General features: G+C 42.2%; 1 protein-coding gene across 4 annotated transcripts; it reads left to right on the top strand.

The window, feature by feature from the left end:
• The first annotated feature begins 390 nt into the window (after positions 1–390).
• On the top strand, positions 391–6,003 carry LOC125536621 (protein FAR1-RELATED SEQUENCE 5-like). 4 transcript variants are annotated; one of them, XM_048699866.1, is made up of 6 exons: positions 391–733; positions 911–1,132; positions 2,386–2,705; positions 2,799–5,211; positions 5,288–5,344; positions 5,540–6,003. In XM_048699866.1, exons 3-5 carry the CDS (start codon positions 2,487–2,489, stop codon positions 5,338–5,340), a joined length of 2,685 nt encoding a protein of 894 aa, XP_048555823.1. In that variant the 5' UTR covers positions 391–733; positions 911–1,132; positions 2,386–2,486; the 3' UTR covers positions 5,341–5,344; positions 5,540–6,003. The 4 variants fall into 4 exon arrangements, with proteins under 4 accessions (XP_048555823.1, XP_048555822.1, XP_048555824.1 ...); XM_048699865.1 differs by having other exon boundaries at positions 911–1,225; XM_048699867.1 differs by having other exon boundaries at positions 938–2,705.
• The last annotated feature ends 15,961 nt before the right edge of the window (positions 6,004–21,964 follow it).

The raw sequence follows: 21,964 nt of genomic DNA, 5'->3' as shown, positions 1-21,964 counted from the left end.
GGCGACAAGGCGGGGAGAATTTTATTCCATCTTCAGAGAGTCGCAGCCGCCTCACCTCTCTGAGCAAGACACAAACCCTAACAAAACTCAAAAGAGTATGAAAAAACAAAACCCTCCCGCCGATATGGGCCGGGATCCGTCACACCTCCATGGCCCTAAGACAATAGGAGACGAGATAGACTGGTGGCGGCACCAGCGAGAGGCATGAGAAACCCTAGCCTAAAGGACCCTCTTTCTTTCTATGAAAGAAAAAAATGATCTCACTGCTCCTACTTGCAATTATTATGAGAGAAAAACTACACCTTGGAAAAAAAAAACACAGCCTGAGCCTGGCGAATGGCCATGGAGCATTGGAGCCTACGCCTGTGCGCTATGCCGAGTATCTGGCGCATTGAGCGTCAGATAGGATTTACCCGAAGCGGTAGCTAGCGCATCGGGCAGACCGACAGACGAACCCTAGCGTTAGCGAGCACCACGGCGGCGCGCTCACCACTGGGGGCTCAACGGCTCAGCCTCGCTGCTTCGCTAGTTCACCACGCCTCCGGTGCCGCTTCGCCGTCCGGCGCTCAACCTCGCTGCATCGCCACGCCTCCGGCGCCGTTCCGCCGTCAGGCGAGCGGCCTGCTCAGCTACTCGCCCGTCCGACGCCGTACCCACCGGCCCTCGCAGGTCGCTGCTTCCTGCTTCCCGGCGTTCTCCGTCCCCGCGCAAGCACAACCTAGTAAAGCTTCAGGTAATTCCTGTGCCTTAATTAGTTAATTACTATGGTGGCAAAGTTGCAATGAGCCAATGAGTAGGATCTTTTTTTTTTGGCTGCGAATAGGTTTCTGAACAATGGCAATTCCATCGATATCATGTCTTATACTAAGGTTTAATAAATTGATGTTGCCTATTTCGCTTGACTTTTCAGATTTGAAGGAACTTTTTTTAGGGGGAGATTTGAAGGAACTTACAATGCTGCTGAGTACTGTAAAGGTGCTTGGGCTGTGCTAGTTAGTACTAAGCTGCGATCTTGTGAAGTTGGCAACTGGTATTGTGGCAATGCTTGTGCCCCATGGCCATGGGAGGTCGTGACGTACTGATGCTGTTTTCTTCTATTCTGTCTGTGATTCCTGTTATCTGAACACTCATGGTGAGGCATATTATGTTATGTTCTGTATTCTTATATGGAATGCTATACTGCTAGTGCTACGGTCCAAAGATGACTTGTCCTTGACATCATAAGGTTTGCTCCCAGCATCTAATTAGTTTCTGATGTTTATCCATCCATGCCTTCGCTAACCTCTAATTTTCTAGTGCTAATTAATTAGCAAGTATGTCATATTTTCATGGCTAGTCTAATGCAAGTCCTATTGTGAAAAATGTATGGAATGGAAGTTCAGAACCTTCAAAGATACATAGGACAGGAAGAAAGCGTCGTTCTCTCTTTCTTAAATTTGCGTCAACTTTGGTTTAATCAAAGCCATACATGGTATATACCAAAGCCAAATTGCATTTTAGTTTTATAGTACCATATTGACCGAAGTATGGATAGTGTACATACCACAAAAGGGTATTTACCAAACTGAATAAACCGAATGCATAGAGTTAGTGGTGTGGTCTTGGGTGTCCCATTTGTCATGCTTGGAAGTTCTCAGTCGGTATAAGTAGGTATATTAGTTGACTGGGCGATTGGGTTTTTTAGGGATTGATCCGCAGTGGTGGCCATTGTATTCATAATTGAGCTGTGTGGTGGGTTTGAATGTTTTGAAAAATACTCTGAATTGCAAATACGAGGATTGAGGTATGGTAGGGAAGGTAATGGGTGGTTTGATCTGCTTAAATCGGGATTTTTCACAGTTTATGTCACAAATAACTTATTTTTACAGATGTATACACATGTACTGACATTCTTGTCCATTAGTGAGGTCGGTGAAAATGTTAGCCCTCTCACTAAAGGCTTAAGTCTGCCTTACCTTACATTTAGTCATGTGCCCACCACTGCCTGGCTGCATGGTAGTGGCGGCCACCATTGTGTAGGGAATCACAATTCCCTCTCCCTCCTCAGTCCTTCCGTCCTACCTGAGGACTTTTAAGGTAATCTTGTGTGCAGTGAAATCCAGCCGGCTGCGCAGCATAGCTTGACTTGGATCGAGTTCTGCTTGTGGACAGTTCTAGCAGTAGGTTATCCAATTTGGCCATCAGGTTCAGCTCTACTGTGGAAGAATTTGTTGTGATTTCTCGGTTGATTTTGTTTTCACCTATGCTAATTTCTTGGCCAATCAACATTTCCTCTTCCATCCTCTTTTTATTGCCTCATTCAGGATGTATTAGACTAAATGGTCCAAAGGTTGATTGGTAAACTGCTGCTTCATTTATTAACCACATTTCTTTCTTTTCTTGAAGTTGTGTTGCCTAGCGGTGGAGTGCAATTACAAGAAGCTTCGTTCTGTCTATCAAGTGGATTTTGAGTGCTCGTGCTGGCGTATACATGTATGTAGAACAAAATGTCCAGCAACAGCGGCGGTGGTGCAAAGGAGAAGGGTCCCCGAATTGCTATGCCGCCTGTGCCACCTCCCTTAGTCCAAAATTCTATGCCTACTGCTTCAGATGCCCCCACCACTGATCTGAGATTAGCACAACAGTCCTGGCCTGGACATGTAGTCCTGCGTCCATGCACATCTTGGCCTCCTCATGTGAATCCTGCGTATCCACAACAAAATGGGGTATGTTCTCTACTATTGTCTATTTTCCACTAGGTCTTAAGGAAGAACAAAGCCTTGTTACCTTATCATGGTGCTGCCATTCTTCATGGGTAGGAAGCAGTAGCGGATGTGGTGGCAGCCGATGTTCTTCCTGTGATTAATAGCTGCAATGAGAAGATGTTGCCGGAAGTAAATATGCTATTTGATGACGAGAATGATGCTTATGAGTTCTACAATATTTATGCGGAGAAGGTGGGCTTCTTTGTTCGGAGATCAACACTCTGGACAACATCGAAGAACATCATCACTAGGAGGACATTTGTTTGCTCAAGAGAAGGTTTTCGGGAGAAGAAGAAGGGTGCCAAGGAATCAAAGTGCCCACGGCCTGAAACAAGAATTGGTTGCCCAGCAAGCATGACCATTAGGCTTACTCCCAATGGCAAGTACCGTTTGACAGAATTTGTACCAAACCATAACCATCAGTTGGCAACAGCTTCTACGATTCATATGTTGAAAGCAAAGAAAATTAGGCGTAAAGCACGGGCTGTGAGAGAAAATCTGGTGGATGATACTGTGGTAACGCCAGAGTTTGAAAATGAAGATGAGGCATATGAATTTTACAGCATGTATGCAGGGAAAATTGGATTTAACGTGAGAAGGGCAAGCATGACAATAAATGCTGAAAATGTTATCACTAGAAGGATGTTTGTTTGTTCAAAAGAAGGGTTCCGTGAGAAGAAAAGAGGAGCAAATAGAGTAAAGAAGCCTCGTCCAGAGACACGAACTGGTTGCCCAGCGTGTATGGTCATCAGACTTGCATCTAACGGCAAGTATAATGTCACTGAGTTTGTCACCTTCCACAATCACGGTCTTGGCGCCGCAGCAGCTTCTGATCTTGTGATGACATCACTAGCGGCTGGAAGTTATCAAGATTGTGGAGTAGATTTGTATGATGAATCACTAGACGATTGTTACGGCAAGCAAAATCTTATCAAAGAGGATGCCACTTCAAACTGTCTAGAAGGTAGAAGTTGGAAAAGGTACAAGTGTAAAGTTTCTCACTATGGTGATGTAGGTGCCACTCTGGAGTACCTACAAAAGATGCAACATGACAACCCTTCATTCTTCTATGCAGTAAAATCTGATGAAGATGGGAACTTGACAAATTTTCTTTGGGCAGATTCCAAGTCCATCATGGATTTTACCCACTTTGGTGATGTAGTATGCCTTGATTCAGGGTATGCAGTGCAAGGCTATGGTAGGCCGATTGCTTTGTTTACAGGTCTGAATCATCATAGGCAAACTGTCATCTTTGGTACTGCATTACTTTATGATGAGAGCTTTGAAGCTTTCAGATGGCTATTTGATACTTTTAAGATGGCAATGAATAGTACCCATCCCAAGACATTGTTAACTGATAGATCGGCTGTGATAAGTGAAGCTGTTGCAGTAAGTTGGCCTGAGACAGCACATCGTTTTTGTGTTTGGCAAATTTACCAAAATGCTCTTCAACAGTTAAGTCAAGCATTCCATGGGTCAAGAACTTTAGAATACAACTTCAAGAGATGCCTATTTGATTGTGAAGATGAGGCTGAGTTTTTGATGGCATGGAGAGAAATGTTGGAAAATCATGACCTAAAAGATAATCAATGGCTAGCAGATCTTCTTGCTGTTAAGGAGAAATGGGCATTACCATATGGTCGTGAGGCATTTTACGCTGATATGAAAAGCGTCCAACAGAAGGACAACTTGAGTAGTGAGCTTAAAATATATTTATCCCTAGAATTCGACCTTTTGAGTTTCTTTGTGCAGTTTGAAAAATTATTATGTGATCGTCGGTCTGCAGAACTGCAACTTGATGTGAGTGCCAGTCAGAGCACAAAGAAGCCACCTTCGATGCGAATATTAAGGCAAGCTGCAAATGTGTATACACCTGCTGCCTATAGAATGTTTGAAAGAGAGTTTGAATTGTACATGGATTGCATGCTATATAACTGTGGTGAGATGGGCACAATCTGTGAGTATAGGATAACTGTCGAGGACAATCCAAAAGATCATTTTGTTAAGTATGATTCACTCAATTCCATGTCACATTGTAGTTGCAAGAGGTTTGAGTTTGTAGGCATTCCATGTCGCCATATGCTGAAGGTACTTGACACTAGGAATATCAAGGACATTCCTCCTCAGTACATCTTGAAAAGGTGGAGGAAAGATGCCAGATCAGGATCTTCAAATGGTGGTTACGCGTACTCTTTTGATGGTGATCCTCAGACAAAGCGTCACACTTTATTGTGTCGAATATTCAGCATAGCAGCGGCTAGAGCTGCAACCTCTGCCGAATCATTTGCGTACATGGAAAGCCAATCGAGCATACTTATGGGTCAAGTGGAACAATTTCTTGAAAACAGCCCCCCTGACATAGCTGCTATTATTGGTGCTAATTGTGACCGTACTCAAATTCCAGTTGAAAGTATGATCACAGACGGTCTGCACAATCATGCTAACTTTATCAATGGCTCTGCTGATGGTACTTGTTCAATCAAGATGATTCCCCCCTTTTTGTTTGTTGCAACATGTATTTAACAGTGCTAATTGTAATGCAGATTCTCTAACCTTTCCCTTCACAATGGGTGCTGGTACGTTGGATTACCGCTAGACAGGTAACCACTTTCTTGCTACAAGTACGAAACGTAGTAAGAGAACTATTCTGTTATACTATGCCAATGTCTTTATGGTTCTTACCCTATCAATTTACCCAAGATGTATCATTTGTTCAGTGACCTGTTTGGGAAAATGTCTGTTTATCACCTGCCAGCAAATATTTAGTTTCGTTCACACTTTTTTCTTTCAAACAGGTGCTGGATGATGGTATATCTGGCTGCCATAGCAATTTGGTGGTGTGTAGAAATAACTAATGAGCTGGGAATAATGACGACGGGCTTATCCGCTGTGCAGATCATTTTTTAATAGATTTCTTAAGACTGCTGGAATTTTTCCAGTCCATTTCATAGCTTACGACTTGTCCAGTTCCACCTACCGCTTGCCCCATGGCGCCTCAGACCGATTAAATATCAAGGTCGCCTGTTCGACCACCAAGCGGCAATGACTTCCCAGTAGATGATGATGAAAAGGGTGATGCGTTTTGTGTGTGTGTGTTGTGCCTGTGTTGATGGTGCATGCCGCGCTTGTAGATGTACTAGTATGGAGGAATGAATGTTCATGTCATCTCTACACCTATGTGATATATTCTGTTTACACTTGTCAAGTTCACTGGCTGTCAAGATAAATACAAACAAGGCGATCGCAAATTTTCAGGCCTTGTTTGGACCAGCGGTACTTTTTTCTTTCAGTTTTGCTAAAGCATGTTTAGATATGCCCTAAGTATTGCACATCTAAATCCTATTTCATTGATTTTATCCGGAGATTCGTGCCGGTATTTTCTTTCTTTTTTCTTTTCCTAGGGTAGATGTGCCCTAGATAGATCTTTTTTCTTTCCTCAGTTGGAAATGAACAACAGGAAAAGTGACCTGGGATTTGGTACCAAAAGTTAAAATTCGTATAGCAATGTAGTATTTGCATTGCCTAGAGGAGAGACAAATCTTATACAAATAATGTAGTATTTGCATTGCCTAGAGGAGAGGCAAATCTAAGACAAATAATTCAGAACGTCTGGAGTTTTTTTTTTTTACCATAGGCATGTCTGTTTTCAGGGCCGGCCCTGAGGGGGGGCGAATGGGGCGGCCGCCCCGGGCCCCCAAACGCCAGGGGGCCCCCTCCAGGTACGTGTATGTAGGGTACACAAGTATATACTACGACCAAAAAAAATTGAAGCCAAACCCAGCAACGCCCCAGCCTCTGCTCCTCTCGTGTGACTCACGTGCTAGGCCTAGGAAAGAAAGGGAGAGATGATGGGCTTGGCCCATGTTTGCACGTACAGGCAGATGACGTGAAAGAAATCGCTTGATTCACGCACGATTTCCTTTTTCTTCGGATCCTCGATCGTCTCGTTCCCTGCCCTTTTGCATGTTCCGCCGACCGCTATTCGTCTTCAAGACTTCAACTCCGCCTCCTGACGAACGGCGCGACGACTACGGCAGGTACGTCTCCTCGTGCACGCCTTCTGCCCTTGCCTGTTCTTCTTCCTGTTTCTTTCTTTTTCTAATCCTGATTTCCGAATTCTCGAACAGGTCAATAGGGAATTGTTGCCAGGGTGATCAAACGCGCGCACATAGCCAGATTAGACTACGGAGAGAAGGTACTATACTATGCCCTAGCAGATTTTGTCATGATATTAGGTGAAGATCTTCTGTAATTAATCCAATATTTTAATTTTTTGCACTAATTTTGTTGTTCCTTTCAATTTCAGCATTGCCATATTGGGTTCGGGTGTAAAGTATCCATCTGGATGTGATAAAAGAAAAAGGAAGGAGGTAGATGACATGAAAGGATCCCTTCTTAATAAATCATAAGAGCCATCCGAGCACTTCAAAAAATCTAGACGAGTTGGTGATAGTTCTTATGGATGACCAAACTAGTGCCAATCAGAAAAATAATGGTCATTCTCCTACAGAAGATGATGTTGACATCAACATTGATGATACCAATGTGAGCGATCCTGCGTCCATATTTAATTCATCTGCGACATAATTTGCTAGTGTTGATGACGAACCGGTTATTACTGTGGATATTTATGATCTAAGCAATTTGGGTAATCTTGAAAATAAATTGAGGGTATATTAGTGGAAAAGGGGCCTAAAAGGAAAGAAGAAAACACCAAATATTCTTTGGATGAAAATTCAAGACATTTTTCATATACGCATTACTCAAGAAATATGTGCAATTGAGAAGTGCGTGATAGGAAATGGTCAGTTATTTCAAAAGGCGCAAAAAAAGTGTTTTCATTGTGATGTAAGCTTTTCAATTCTGACAAATGCAAAAGTGCATTGAGGCATGAGGGGTTTTGTGATTGGAAGCATATTAATGCGAGACCGAAACATGCAGCTAGTGTTGACCATATTACCAACATAAACTCTTGGAATGAACTGAGCACTGGACTGAGAAAGCATGAAACAAATTGACAAAGGGTTACAACAGCTTGGCAACATTATGCATTGAGAAAAACATGCTTGATGAAATTGATATTGATAATATCATTAGCGATTTTCCATCTCAAAATATGAGGAGATTTTTTGAAGGAATATGTAATACATTATTTGATATGCACTTAATTTTTTCTTTGATACAAATTATATCTACATAATAATGATTTATAAATAGACATCTATACTAAGGGCCATCAAGGGCCCCCAATTATAATTTCGCCCAGGGCCCTTGAAATCTCAGGACCGGCCCTGTCTGTTTTTTCCCGTTTCTCTCCCCTCTCCCGTGAACCTTCTGTCTTCCTAGATTGCCTTGGCAAAGAGACAATGTTCAGCTCCAAGGATGCCACGTTCAATATTTACACTAGATACTATATAATTTAGTCTTAAAACCATCATAATCTCAACAAATAGCCGGAACATAGCATCAACTTGTTAAATAATTAGTGTAAAGTAATAAAGTATATAGTAAAATTTATTTTACAACTTTGAAGGTGTTGCTATAGCACCCCCACTAGATTTGCCGTTGACTAGCATTGACCGCCAATGCCTGCTGCCTGGAGAGGGGTAGCTATTGTTGCTCCGAAACCATTGGCCAATAGCTGCATGAGAAGATAGTCTTTTGCGTCATATCGTTTATTTATGGTTCCTTTAAATAAATTGGTGAGGCTATTGTATTAGCATGACATAAAATTTTATAATAGCTTATTCATGCAAAAAAAAAACTTACTCATGCGATTTTTCCATCTCATTTTAATGTGGACACCACATGGCTAAAAATCACAGCTCACTTGAACCGGGACCGATCAATGCTAGTTGGTGAAACAAATTGCACCTAGCCAGGGCGAGAAGAGAGAGGGGGGGAGAGAGAGAGAGTCCCTCCCCTCCCTCGAGGGAGGGGGGCATGTGCAACCCCACCCGAAGCAAGAATGAGGAATTATGTCATGAGGTATGCAGGTGATCAACTTGAATGCGCATGACATGTTCTCACACGGTGTAGATCACTTCATCTCAATCATTCTTATTAATCTAGCACCACTTACATATAAAAACAAAATCTAGCATTAGTTAGATGTAAAAGATGTGTCTCGTATCTTTATGATTCTTCATTTCTTCTCATGCTTCAGTAATGTCCAATGAACTAGAAAAACAACATCAAAGGTAAGACAAAATCATGCAACTGGATTAAAGCGGACTAGTTGCTTTAAACAAGAGATGTGTCCCGAAAGCCCAGAAATTCCATTAATCTTAAATTGCTGGCACACAACAGTCTACAATAGGACCCACCAAAGAAAATTAATTATAGATTGATCCCAACTTTTTTGCAAGGAGGACCCCAACATAAAACAAGAAACACAATCAGATCTAAACTAGACACTACCACTGTAATTGCTTCTCCTGTCGCATACCACGCCTGAAGAAGAAGCCAAAGACCCTGATCCTGCGCTGAATTGTATCCCATCTTGGCACCAAGTCAGGGGGAAAGAAGCGGACGCCCTTCGGCCAGCAAAATCAATGGCGAGACAATGATGACCAGTTTCCACCGCCATTATAAACGTCGTTGTCTCACCTTAGACGCCACTAAGGACGAGCACCTACCCAAACCACTAAGTCCAGTTCATCACTTCTCCTCCCCTCCAAACCAACTCCGGGATGGATTCAAAATAAGAGGGCAAGTAATCGTGCCTCCACCAAAACTATGAACACAACGAGCTTAACGAAGAAGGTCCACGGGCAAGACAAGGAGCTGCACCCACCTCTCGCCCCTCCCTTCCAACCCGAGGATGAAAAATATACTTTCTTCCCTTTCTCAGATTGCAGTTTTTTTAGGTAGTTTGCCTAATGTTAGAGCATCTCCAACCGCGCCCCCAAGAGGCCCCCAAGGCCATTTTTTACGCCGACGCCGAAAAATCGGCCCAGTTGCGCCCCCAGGATCTCGATTATCGCCGGTTTGGGCCGAAATAACAGCCGACGTACCCGAGCCGAACCCAAGCCCCCAGGGGGTGCCTGGACGTCGGCCGAAGCGAAAAGTCACGTGGGTCCACTTTGTCGGCGAGACAAAGACCTTTTCCCACCGATCACCCCGCTTTCCCCCCTCTGTTTCCCTCCATCTCCCCCTTCTCCTGCCTTCTCCCGCCATTCTTCTCCCTCTCCCCCCATCCAGCCGCCATGCCGCCGAAGAAGTACGCCGCCCCTTGCACCGCCCGGAGAGCGGCGCCAGCATCGAGGGTCAGGTAAGCCGCCGGTCTCTCGCTCGTTTTCGCCGCGTGTGTGCGTCGTCGACACTTGTTCCTCAGTGCAGATGGTCCGGATGTTCGCCATGTTTCGGCAGGACAGCAACACCAACAAGGATTTCAAGTACCTCCACGTGTTCTCCTGGATCAAGAAGTGCGAGAAGTGGGCAGAAGTCCGGCGCACCCTCGCCAAGGCCAAAGAGACCTACAAGCCGGACATGCCGACGCCGGGTGCCTCGACGGCAACAAACAGGCCAAGGCAGCGAATGAAGGAAATATGCCCTAGAGGCAATAATAATGTTATTATTTATTTCCTTATATCATGATAAATGTTTATTATTCATGCTAGAATTGTATTAACCAGAAACTTAGTACATGTGTGAATACATAGACAAACAGAGTGTCCCTAGTATGCCTCTACTTGACTAGCTCGTTAATCAAAGATGGTTAAGTTTCCTAGCCATGGACATGTGTTGTCATTTGATGAACGGGATCACATCATTAGAGAATGATGTGATGGACTAGACCCATCCGTTAGCTTAGCACTATGATCGTTTAGTTTATTGCTATTGCTTTCTTCATGACTTATACATGTTCCTATGACTATGAGATTATGTAACTCCCGAATACCGGAGGAACACTTAGTGTGCTATCAAACATCACAATGTAACTTGGTGATTATAAAGATGCTCTACAGGTGTCTCCGATGGTGTTTGTTGAGTTGGCATAGATCGAGATTAGGATTTGTCACTCCGATTGTCGGAGAGGTATCTCTGGGCCTTCTCGGTAATGCACATCACTATAAGCCTTGCAAGCAATGTGACTAATGAGTTAGTTGCGAAATGATGCATTACAGAATGAGTAAAGAGACTTGCCGATAACGAGATTGAACTAGGTATGAGGATACCGACGATCGAATCTCGGGCAAGTAACATACCGATAACAAAGGGAACAACGTATGTTGTTATGCGGTTTGACCGATAAAGATCTTCGTAGAATATGTAGGAGCCAATATGAGCATCCAGGTTCCGCTATTGGTTATTGACCGGAGATGTGTCTCGGTCATGTCTACATAGTTCTCGAACCCGTAGGGTCCGCACGCTTAACGTTCCATGACGATTTGTATTATGAGTTATGTGATTTGATGTACCGAAGGTTGTTCGGAGTCCCGGATGAGATCACGGACATGATGAGGAGTCTCGAAATGGTCGAGACATAACGATCAATATATTGGAAGGCTATATTCGGACATCGGAAAGGTTCCGGGTGATTCGGGTATTTTTTGGAGTACCGGAGAGTTACGGGAATTCGCCGGAGGAAGTAGTGGGCCTTAATGGGCCATACGGAAAGGATAGAAGGGCCTCAAGGGGTGGCCGCGCGCCCCCCATGGGCTGGTCCGAATTGGACTAGGGAGGTGCGGCGCCCCCCTCTTTCCTTCTCCCTCTCCATTCCTTCCTTCTTGTCCTACATGGACTAGGAAAGGGGGAAACCTACTCCTACTAGGAGTAGGAATACCCCCTTTGGGCACGCCCGTTGAGGCCAGCCCTCCTCCTCCTCCCCTCCTTTATATATGGGGGAAGGGGGCACCCCATAGACACACAAGTTGATTTCTTAGCCATGTGCGGTGCCCCCTCCACAGTTTTCCACCTCGGTCATATTGTCGTAGTGCTTAGGCGAAGCCCTGCACCGATGAACTTCATCATCACCGTCACCACGCCGTCGTGCTGATGAAACTCTCCCTCGGCCTCAACTGGATCAAGAGTTCGAGGGACGTCACCGAGCTGAACGTGTGCGGATCGCGGAGGTGCCGAGCGTTCGATACTTGGATCGATTGGATCACGAAGACGCTCGACTATATTAACCGCGTTACTAAACGCTTCCGCTTTCGGTCTACGAGGGTACGTGGACACACTCTCCCCGCTCGTTGCTATGCTTCTCCTAGATAGATCTTGCATGATCGTAGGAATTTTTTTGAAATACTATGTTCCCCAACAGTGGCATCTGTGCCAGGTATATGCCTAGATGTTATATGCACGAGTAGAACACAAAGTGTTTTGGGCGATAATAGTCATACCGCTTACCAGCATGTCATACTTTGATTCGGTGGTATTGTTGGATGAAGCGGCTCAGACCGACATTACGCGTATGCTTGCGCGAGACTGGTTCTATCGACGTGCTTCGCACATAGGTGGCTAGTGGGTGTCTGTTTCTCCAACTTTAGTTGAATCGAGTGTGACTACGCCTGGTCCTTGTTGAAGGTTAAAACAACAAACTTGACGAAAAATCGTTGTGGTTTTGATGCGTAGGTAAGAACGGTTCTTGCTAAGCCCGTAGCAGCCACGTAAAACTTGCAACAACAAAGTAGAGGACGTCTAACTTGTTTTTGCATGGCATGTTGTGATGTGATATGGTCAAGACGTGATGAGATATAAATTGTTGTATGAGATGATCATGTTTTGTTAAAGTTATCGGCAACTGGCAAGAGCCTTATGGTTGTCTCTTTATTGCATAAGATGCAAGCGCCATATAATTGCTTTACTTTATCGCTATACGATAGCAATAGTTGCAAAAGCAATAGTTGGCGAGATGACCATGTGACGACACATTGATAAAGATCAAGATGATGGAGATCATGGTGTCATGCCGGTGATGATAGAGATCATGACGGTACTTTGGAGATGGAGATCAAAGGCGCAAGATGATGATGGCCATATCATGTCACATATTTTGATTGCATGTGATGTTTATCTTTTATGCACCTTATTTTGCTTAGTACGACGGTAGCATTATAAGATGATCTCTCACTAAATTTCAAGGTACAAGTGTTCTCCCTGAGTATGCACCATTGCGACAGTTCGTCGTGCCGAGACACCATGTGATGATCGGGTGTGATAAGCTCTACGTTCACATATAATGGGTGCAAGCCAGTTTTGCATACGCAGAATACTCGGGTTAAACTTGACGAGCCTAGCATATGCAGATATGGCCTCGGAACACTGAGACCGAAAGGTCGAGCGTGAATCATATAGTAGATATGATCAACATAGTGATGTTCACCATTGAAAACTACTCCATCTCACGTGATGATCGGACATGGTTTAGTTGATATGGATCACATGATCACTTAGATGATTAGAGGGATGTCTATCTAAGTGGGAGTTCTTAATTAATATGATTAATTGAACTTTAATTTATCATGAACTTAGTCCTGATAGTATTTGCATATCTATGTTGTAGATCAATTGCTCGCATATAGCTTCCCCGTTTTATTTATGATATGTTCCTAGAGATAAACTATGTTGAAAGATGTTACTAGCAATGATACGGACTAGCTCCATGATCTGAGGATTATCCTCATTGCTGCACAGAAGAATTATGTCCTTGATGCACCGCTAGGTGACGAACCTATTGCAGGAGCAGAGGCAGACGTTATGAACATTTGGCAAGCTCGGTATGATGACTACTTGATAGTTTAGTGCGCCATGATTTACGGCTTAGAATAGGGACTTCAAAAACGTTTTGAACGCCACGGAGCATATAATATGTTCCAAGAGTTGAAATTAGTATTTCAGACTCATGTCCGCGTCGAGAGGTATGAGACCTCTGACAGTACTTTGCCTACAAGATGGAGGAGAATAGCTCAACCAGTGAGCATGTGCTCAGATTGTCTAGGTACTACAATTGCTTAAATCAAGTGGGAGTTAATCTTCCAGATAAGATAGTGATTGACAGAGTTCTCTAGTCACTATCACCAAGTTACTGGAACTTAGTGATGAACTATAATATGCAAGGGATGACGTAAAACGATTCCCGAGCTCTTCGTGATGCTGAAATCAACGAAGGTAGAAATCAAGAAAAGCATCAAATGTTGATGGTTGACAAGACCACTAGTTTCAAGTAAAAGGGCAAGGGAAAGAAAGGGAACTTCAAGAAGAATGGCAAGCAACTTGTCACTCCCATGAAGAAGCCCAAAGCTAGAACCAAGCCTGAAACTGAGTGCTTCTACTGCAAAGGAAATGGTCACTAGAAGCAGAAATGCCCCAAATACTTGGCGGATAAGAAGGATGGCAAAGTGAACAAAAGTATATATGATATACATGTTATTGATGTCTACTTAACTAGTGTTCATAGTAGCCCCTGGTTATTTGATACTGGTTCAGTTGCTATGATTAGTAACTCAAAACAGGAGTTACAAAATGAATAGAGACTAGTTGAGGGCCAGGTGACGATGTGTGTTGGAAGTGATTCCAAGGTTGATAAGATCACCATCGCACACTCCTTTTACCTTCGGGATTAGTGTTGAACCTAAAATAAATGTTATTTGGTGTTTGCGTTGAGCATAATATGATTGGATCATGTTTATTGCAATACAATTATTCATTTAAGTCAAAGAATAATTGTTATTCTATTTTACATGAATAAAACCTTCTATGGTCATACACCCAAGGTGAATGGTTTATTGAATCTCGATCGTAGTGATACACCTATTCATAATATTGATGCCAAAAGATACAAAGTTGATAATGATAGTGCAACATATTTGTGGCACTGCCGTTTAGGTCATATTGATGTAAAACGCATGAAGAAACTCCATGCTGATGGGCTTTTGGAATCACTTGATTATGAATCACTTGATGCTTGCGAACCATGCCTCATGGGCAATCTGACTAAGACTCCATTCTCCGGAACAATGGAGCGAGCAACTGACTTATTGGAAATAATACATACTGATGTATGAGATCCGATGAGTGTTGAGGCTCGCGGCGGGTATCGTTATTTTATGACCTTCACATATGATTTGAGCAGACATGGGTATATCTAGTTGATGAAACATAAGTCTGAAACATTTGAAAAGTTCAAAGAACTTTAGAGTGAAGTGAAAAATCATCGTAACAAGAAAATAAATTTTCTACGATCTGATCGCGGAGACAAATATTTGAGTTACAAGTTTGGTCTTCATTCGAAACGATGTGGAATAGTTTCGCAACTCATGCCACCTGGAACACCATAGTGTAATGGTGTGTCCGAACTCATAACTGTACTTTATTAGATATGTGATGCATCTCTAACGTATTTATAATTTTTTATTGTTCCATGCTATCATATTACCCGTTTTGGATATTTATGGGCTTTATTATGCACTTTTATACTATTTTTGGGACTAACCTATTAACCCAGAGCCGAGTGCCAGTTTCTGTTTTTCCCCTTGTTTCAGTGTTTCGCAGAAAAGGAATATCAAACGAAGTCCAAACGGAATGAAACCTTGGGGAGCGTGATTTTTGGAATGAACGTGATCCAGGAGACTTGGAGTTGGGAAGCTCCGAGGTGGCCACGAGGCAGGGAGGCGCGCCCCCACCCTCGTGGGCCCCTCGTGGCTCCCCTGACCGACTTCTTTCGCCTATATATATCCATATACCCTAAAAACATTAGAGAGCAGAATAGATCGGGAGTTCCGTCGCCAGAAGCCTCCGTAGCCACCGAAAACCAATCTAGACCCATTTTGGCACCCTGCCGGAGGGGGGGGGGATCCCTCTCCGATGGCCATCTTCATCATCCCGGCGCTCTCCATGACGAGGAGGGAGTAGTTCCCCCTCGGGGCTGAGGGTATGTACCAGTAGCTATGTGTTTGACCTCTCTCTCTCTCTCGTGTTCTTGAGGTGGTACAATCTTGATGTATCGCGAGCTTTGCTATTATATTTGGATCTTATGGTGTTTCTCCCCCTCTATTCTCTTGTAATGGATTGAGTTTTCCCTTTGAAGTTATCTTATCGGATTGAGTCTTTAAGGATTTGAGAACACTTGATGTATGTCTTGCACGTGCTTATCTGTGGTGACAATGGGATATCACGTGATCCACTTGATGTATGTTTTGGTGATCAACTTGCGAGTTCCGTGACCTCGTGAACTTATGCATAGGGGTTGGCACACGTTTTCGTCTTGACTCTCCGGTAGAACCTTTGGGGCACTCTTTGAAGTACTTTGTGTTGGTTGAATAGATGAATCTGAGATTGTGTGATGCATATCGTATAATCATACCCACGGATACTTGACGTGACATTGGAGTATCTAGGTGACATTAGGGTTTTGGTTGATTTGTGTCTTAAGGTGTTATTCTAGTACGAACTCTATGATAGATCGAACGGAAAGAATAGCTTTGTGTTATTTTACTACAGACTCTTGAATAGATCGATCAGAAAGAATAACTTTGAGGTGGTTTCGTACCCTACCATAATCTCTTCGTTTGTTCTCCGCTATTAGTGACTTTGGAGTGACTCTTTGTTGCATGTTGAGGGATAGTTATATGATCCAATTATGTTATTATTGTTGAGAGAACTTGCACTAGTGAAAGTATGACCCTAGGCCTTGTTTCCTAGCATTGCAATACCATTTGTTCTCACTTTTACCACTTGCTACCTTGCTGTTTTTATATTTTCAGATTACAAAAACCATTATCTACTATCCATATTGCACTTGTATCACCATCTCTTCGCTGAACTAGTGCACCTATACAATTTACCATTGTATTGGGTGTGTTGGGGACACAAGAGACTCTTTGCTATTTGGTTGCAGGGTTGTTTGAGAGAGACTATCTTCATCCTACGCCTCCCACGAATTGATAAATCTTAGGTCATCCACTTGAGGGAAATTTGCTCCTGTCCTACAAACCTCTGCACTTGGAGTCCCAACAACGTCTACAAGAAAAAGGTTGTGTAGTAGACATCAAGCTCTTTTCTGGCGCCGTTGCCGGGGAGGTTAGCGCTTGAAGGTATATCTTTAGATCTTGCAATTGAATCTTTTAGTTTCTTGTTTTATCACTAGTTTAGTCTATAAAAGAAAACTACAAAAATAATGGAATTAAGGTTACCTCATATGCTTCATCTTTTTAATATCTATCATGAAAATAAGGATTCCGATAATTGTGCCAAAGTGTTAGAAGAAGAATGCATTAGAATGTTTGGCACTAAATATTTGTATGATGAGCATGATTGCAATGTTGTTAGTATGAATTCTTTGAATACCCATAATGCTAATGATATGCAAAGCCACAAGCTTGGGGATGCTATGTTTGATGAAGATGATATTTTCTTTCCCTCAAGCTTTGATGTGCAATTTTATTATGATGAAAGCATGCCTCCTATCTATGATGATTACTGTGATGACACGTATGCTATAAAGAATAATGATAACCGTGAAACTTGTCATCTTGATTTCAATTTTCAATCCCATGATAGTTATTTTGTTGAATTTGCTCCCACTATTCCGAATGAGAAGAATTTTGCTTATGTGGAGAGTAGTAAAATTTCTATGCTTGTGCATCATGAAAATAATGCTTTATGTGATGGTTATATTGTTGAATTCATTCATGATCCTACATGTAATTATTATGCGGGAGGAACATATGCTTGTAGGAATTGCAATAATATCAAGTTTCCTCTCTATGTGTTGAAAATCTTGAAGATTTGCTTGTTTTACCTTCCTATGCAAGTTGATTATTGTTCCCACAAGTTGTTTGCTCAAAAAATCCCTATGCATAGGAAGTGGGTTAGTCTTAAATGTTCTAGTCATATTCTTCATTATGCTCTCTTTATGTTTCAATTCTTATCTTTTATATGAGCATCATTGAAATCATCATGCCTAGCTAGGGGCGTTAAACGATAGCGCTTGTTGGGAGGCAACCCAATTTTATTTTTGTTCCTTGCTTTTTGCTCCTGTTTAGTAATAAATAAATCATCTAGCCTCTGTTTAGATGTGGTTTTATGTTTTAATTAGTGTTTGTGCCAAGTAAAGCCTTTAGGACCTTCTTGGGTGATTGTTATTTGATCTTGCTGTAAAAAACAGAAAGTATGCGCTCACGAGAATAATTTTCATTTTTTACCAGAGAGCGATAAAATACCAATTCAACTTTCAGTATATTAATAAACAAATTGCCTAGGACTTCCTAATTTCTCGGGATTTTTGGAGTTACAGAAGTATTCGAAATCTACAGATTACTACAGATTGTTCTGTTTTTGACAGATTCTGTTTTCTATGTGTTGTTTGCTTATTTTGATGAATCTATGAGTAGTATCGGAGGGTATGAACCATAGAGAAGTTGGAATACAGTATATATTACACCAATACAAATAAAGAATGAGTTCACAACAGTACCTAAGTGGTGATTTATTTTCTTATACTAACGGAGCTTACGAGTTTTCTGTTAAGTTTTGTGTTGTGAAGTTTTCAAGTTTTGGGTAAAGATTCGATGGACTATGGAATAAGGAGTGGAAAGATCCTAAGCTTGGGGATGCCCAAGGCACCCCAAGGCAATATTCAAGGATAACCAAGAGCCTAAGCTTGGGGATGCCCCGGAAGGCATCCCCTCTTTCGTCTTCATTCATCGGTAACTTTACTTGGACCTATATTTTTATTCACCACATGATATGTATTTTGCTTGGAGCGTCATTTTATTTTATTTTGTTTTGATTTCTGTTTGAATAAAATACCAAGATCTGAAATTATTAAATGTTAGAGAGTCTTCACATAGTTGCTTAATTATTCGACTACTCATTGATCTTCACTTATATCTTTCGGAGTAGTTTGTCATTTGCTCTAGTGCTTCACTTATATCTTTTAGAGCACGGCGGTGGTTTTATTTTATAGAAATAATTGATATCTCATACTTCACTTATATTATTTTGAGATTCCTTTAGAACAGCATGGTATAATAAAAACTTTCATATAGAGTGCATTGACTACTATGAGAAGTTTGATACTTGATGATTGTTTTGAGATATGAAGATGGTGATATTAGAGTCATGCTAGTTGAGTAGTTGTGAATTTGAGAGATACTTGTGTTAAAGTTTGTGGTTCCGGTAGCATGCACGTATGGTGAACCGTTATGTGATGAAGTTGGAGCATGATTTATTTATTGATTGTCTTCCTTATGAGTGGCGGTCGGGGACGAGCGATGGTCTTTTCCTACCAATCTATCCCCCTAGTAGCATGCGTGTAGTACTTTGTTTCGACAACTAATATATTTTTGCAATAATTATGTGAGTTCTTTATGACTAATGTTGAGTCCATGGATTATACGCACTCTCACCCTTCCACCATTGCTAGCCTCTCTTGTGCAGCGCAACTTTCGCCGGTACCATACACCCACCATTACCTTCCTCAAAACAACCACCATACCTACCTATTATGACATTTCCATAGCCATTCCGAGATATATTGCCATGCAACTTTCCACCGTTCCGTTTACTATGACACGCTCCATCATTATCATATTGCTTTGCATGATCATGTAGTTGACATCGTATTTGTGGCAAGGCCACCATTCATAATTCTTTCATACATGTCACTCTTGATTCATTGCACATCCCGGTACACCGCCGGAGGCATTCACATAGAGTCATATTTTGTTCTAAGTATTGAGTTGTAAGTAAATAAAGTGTGATGATCATCATTATTAGAGCATTGTCCCAAGTGAGGAAAGGATGATGGAGACTATGATTCCCCCACAAGTCGGGATGAGACTCCGGACGAAAAAATAAAAAAATAAAAAAATGAAGGCCATAAAAAAGGGAGAAGGCCCAAAAAAATGAGAGAAAAAGAGAGAATGGACAATGCTACTATCCTTTTTCCACACTTGTGCTTCAAAGTAGCATCATGATCTTCATGATAGACAGTCTCCTATGTTGTCACTTTTATATACTACTGGGAATCTTTCATTATAGAACTTGGCTTGTATATTCCAATGATGAGCTTCCTCAAAATGCCCTAGGTCTTCGTGAGCAAGCGAGTTGGATGCACACCCACTTAGTTTCTTTTTGAGCTTTCATACACTTATAGATCTAGTGCATCCGTTGCATGGCAATCCCTACTCACTCACATTGATATCTATTGATGGGCATCTCCATAGCCCGTCGATACGCCTAGTTGATGTGAGACTATCTTCTCCTTTTTGTCTTCTCCACAACCACCATTCTATTCCACCTATAGTGCTATGTCCATGGCTCACGCTCATGTATTGCGTGAAGATTGAAAAAGTTTGAGAACATCAAAAGTATGAAGCAATTGCTTGGCTTGTCATCGAGGTTGTGCATGATTTAAATATTTTATGTGATGAAGATAAAGCATAGCCAGACTATATGATTTTGTAGGGATAGCTTTCTTTGGCCATGTTATTTTGAGAAGACATGATTACTTTGTTAGTATGCTTGAAGTATTATTATTTTTATGACAATATTAAAATTTTGTCTTGATTCTTTCAGATCTGAATATTCTTGCCACAATAAAGAGAATTACATGTATAAATATGTTAGGTAGCATTCCACATCAAAAAATTTGTTTTTATCATTTACCTACTCGAGGGCGAGCAGGAATTAAGCTTGGGGATGCTTGATACGTCTCCAACGTATCTATAATTTTTGATTGTTTCATGCTACTATATTACCCGTTTTGGATGTTTATGGGCTTTATTATGCACTTTTATATTATTTTTGGGACTAACCTATTAACCCAGAGCCCAGTGCCATTTTCTGTTTTCCCTTGTTTCAGTGTTTTGCAGAAAAGGAATATCAAACGTAGTCCAAACGGAATGAAACCTTCAGGGGCGTGATTTTTGGAACGAACGTGATCCAGGAGACTTGGAGTTGAAGTCAAGGAAGCTTCAAGGTGGCCACGAGGCAGGGAGGTGCACCTGCCCCCCTGGGCGCGCCCCTCACCCTCGTGGGCCCCTCGTGGCTCCCCTGACTGACTTATTTCGCCTATATATCCATATACCCTAAAAACATCAGAGCATAATAGATCGGGAGTTCAGCCGCCAGAAGCCTCCGTAGCCACCGAAAACCAATCTAGACCCGTTTTGGCACGCTGCCGGAGGGGGAATCCCTCTCCGGTGGTCATCTTCATCATCCTGGTGCTCTCCATGACGAGGAGGGAGTAGTTCCCCCTCAGGGCTGAGGGTATGTACCGGTAGCTATGTGTTTGACCTCTCTCTCTTGTGTTCTTGAGGTGGTACGATCTTGATGTATCGCGAGCTTTGCTATTATATTTGGATCTTATGATGTTTCTCCCCCTCTACTCTCCTGTAATGGATTGAGTTTTCCCTTTGAAGTTATCTTATCGGATTGAGTCTTTAAGGATTTGATAACACTTGATGTATGTCTTGCACGTGCTTATCTGTGGTGACAATGGGATATCACGTGATCCACTTGATGTATGTTTTGGTGATCAACTTGCGAGTTCCGTGACCTCGTGAACTTATGCATAGGGGTTGGCACACGTTTTTGTCTTGACTCTCCGGTAGAAACTTTGGGGCACTCTTTGAAGTACTTTGTGTTGGTTGAATAGATGAATCTGAGTTTGTGTGATGCATATCGTATAATCATACCCACGGATACTTGAGGTGACATTAGGGTTTTGGTTGATTTGTGTCTTAAGGTGTTATTCTAGTACGAACGCTATGATAGATCTAATGGAAAGAATAGCTTTGTGTTATTTTACTACGGACTCTTGAATAGATCGATCAGAAATAATAACTTTGAGGTGGTTTCGTACCCTACCATAATCTCTTCGTTTGTTCTCCGCTATTAGTGACTTTGGAGTGACTCTTTGTTGCATGTTGAGGGATAGTTATATGAGAGAATTCCTTATTTGACACTATCTTAAAATCTGCTTCCTTATTTGACACTGGAAAAAAATTTCTTCCCTATTTGACACAAGTTCTAAATTTTATTCCCTATATGACATTTCCATTCATTTTGAGCCTAAATGACACCTGAAAAGACTCTTTTGTCCCTCATGTGGTATGTGTGTGGGGGGCAATAGCACACACACAACACCAGTGCGAGGGCAGAAGCACAAACGCAGCAACATATACACATGCACCAACACACACGCACGCGCGCGCGCACACACACGCAACAACACGCACGCGCACGTGCACACACACACACACACACGC

This window comes from Triticum urartu, chromosome 2, assembly GCF_003073215.2.
Source record: "Triticum urartu cultivar G1812 chromosome 2, Tu2.1, whole genome shotgun sequence".
Lineage (NCBI taxonomy): Eukaryota > Viridiplantae > Streptophyta > Magnoliopsida > Poales > Poaceae > Triticum > Triticum urartu.
This window is presented reverse-complemented; position numbering and strand designations above follow the sequence as displayed.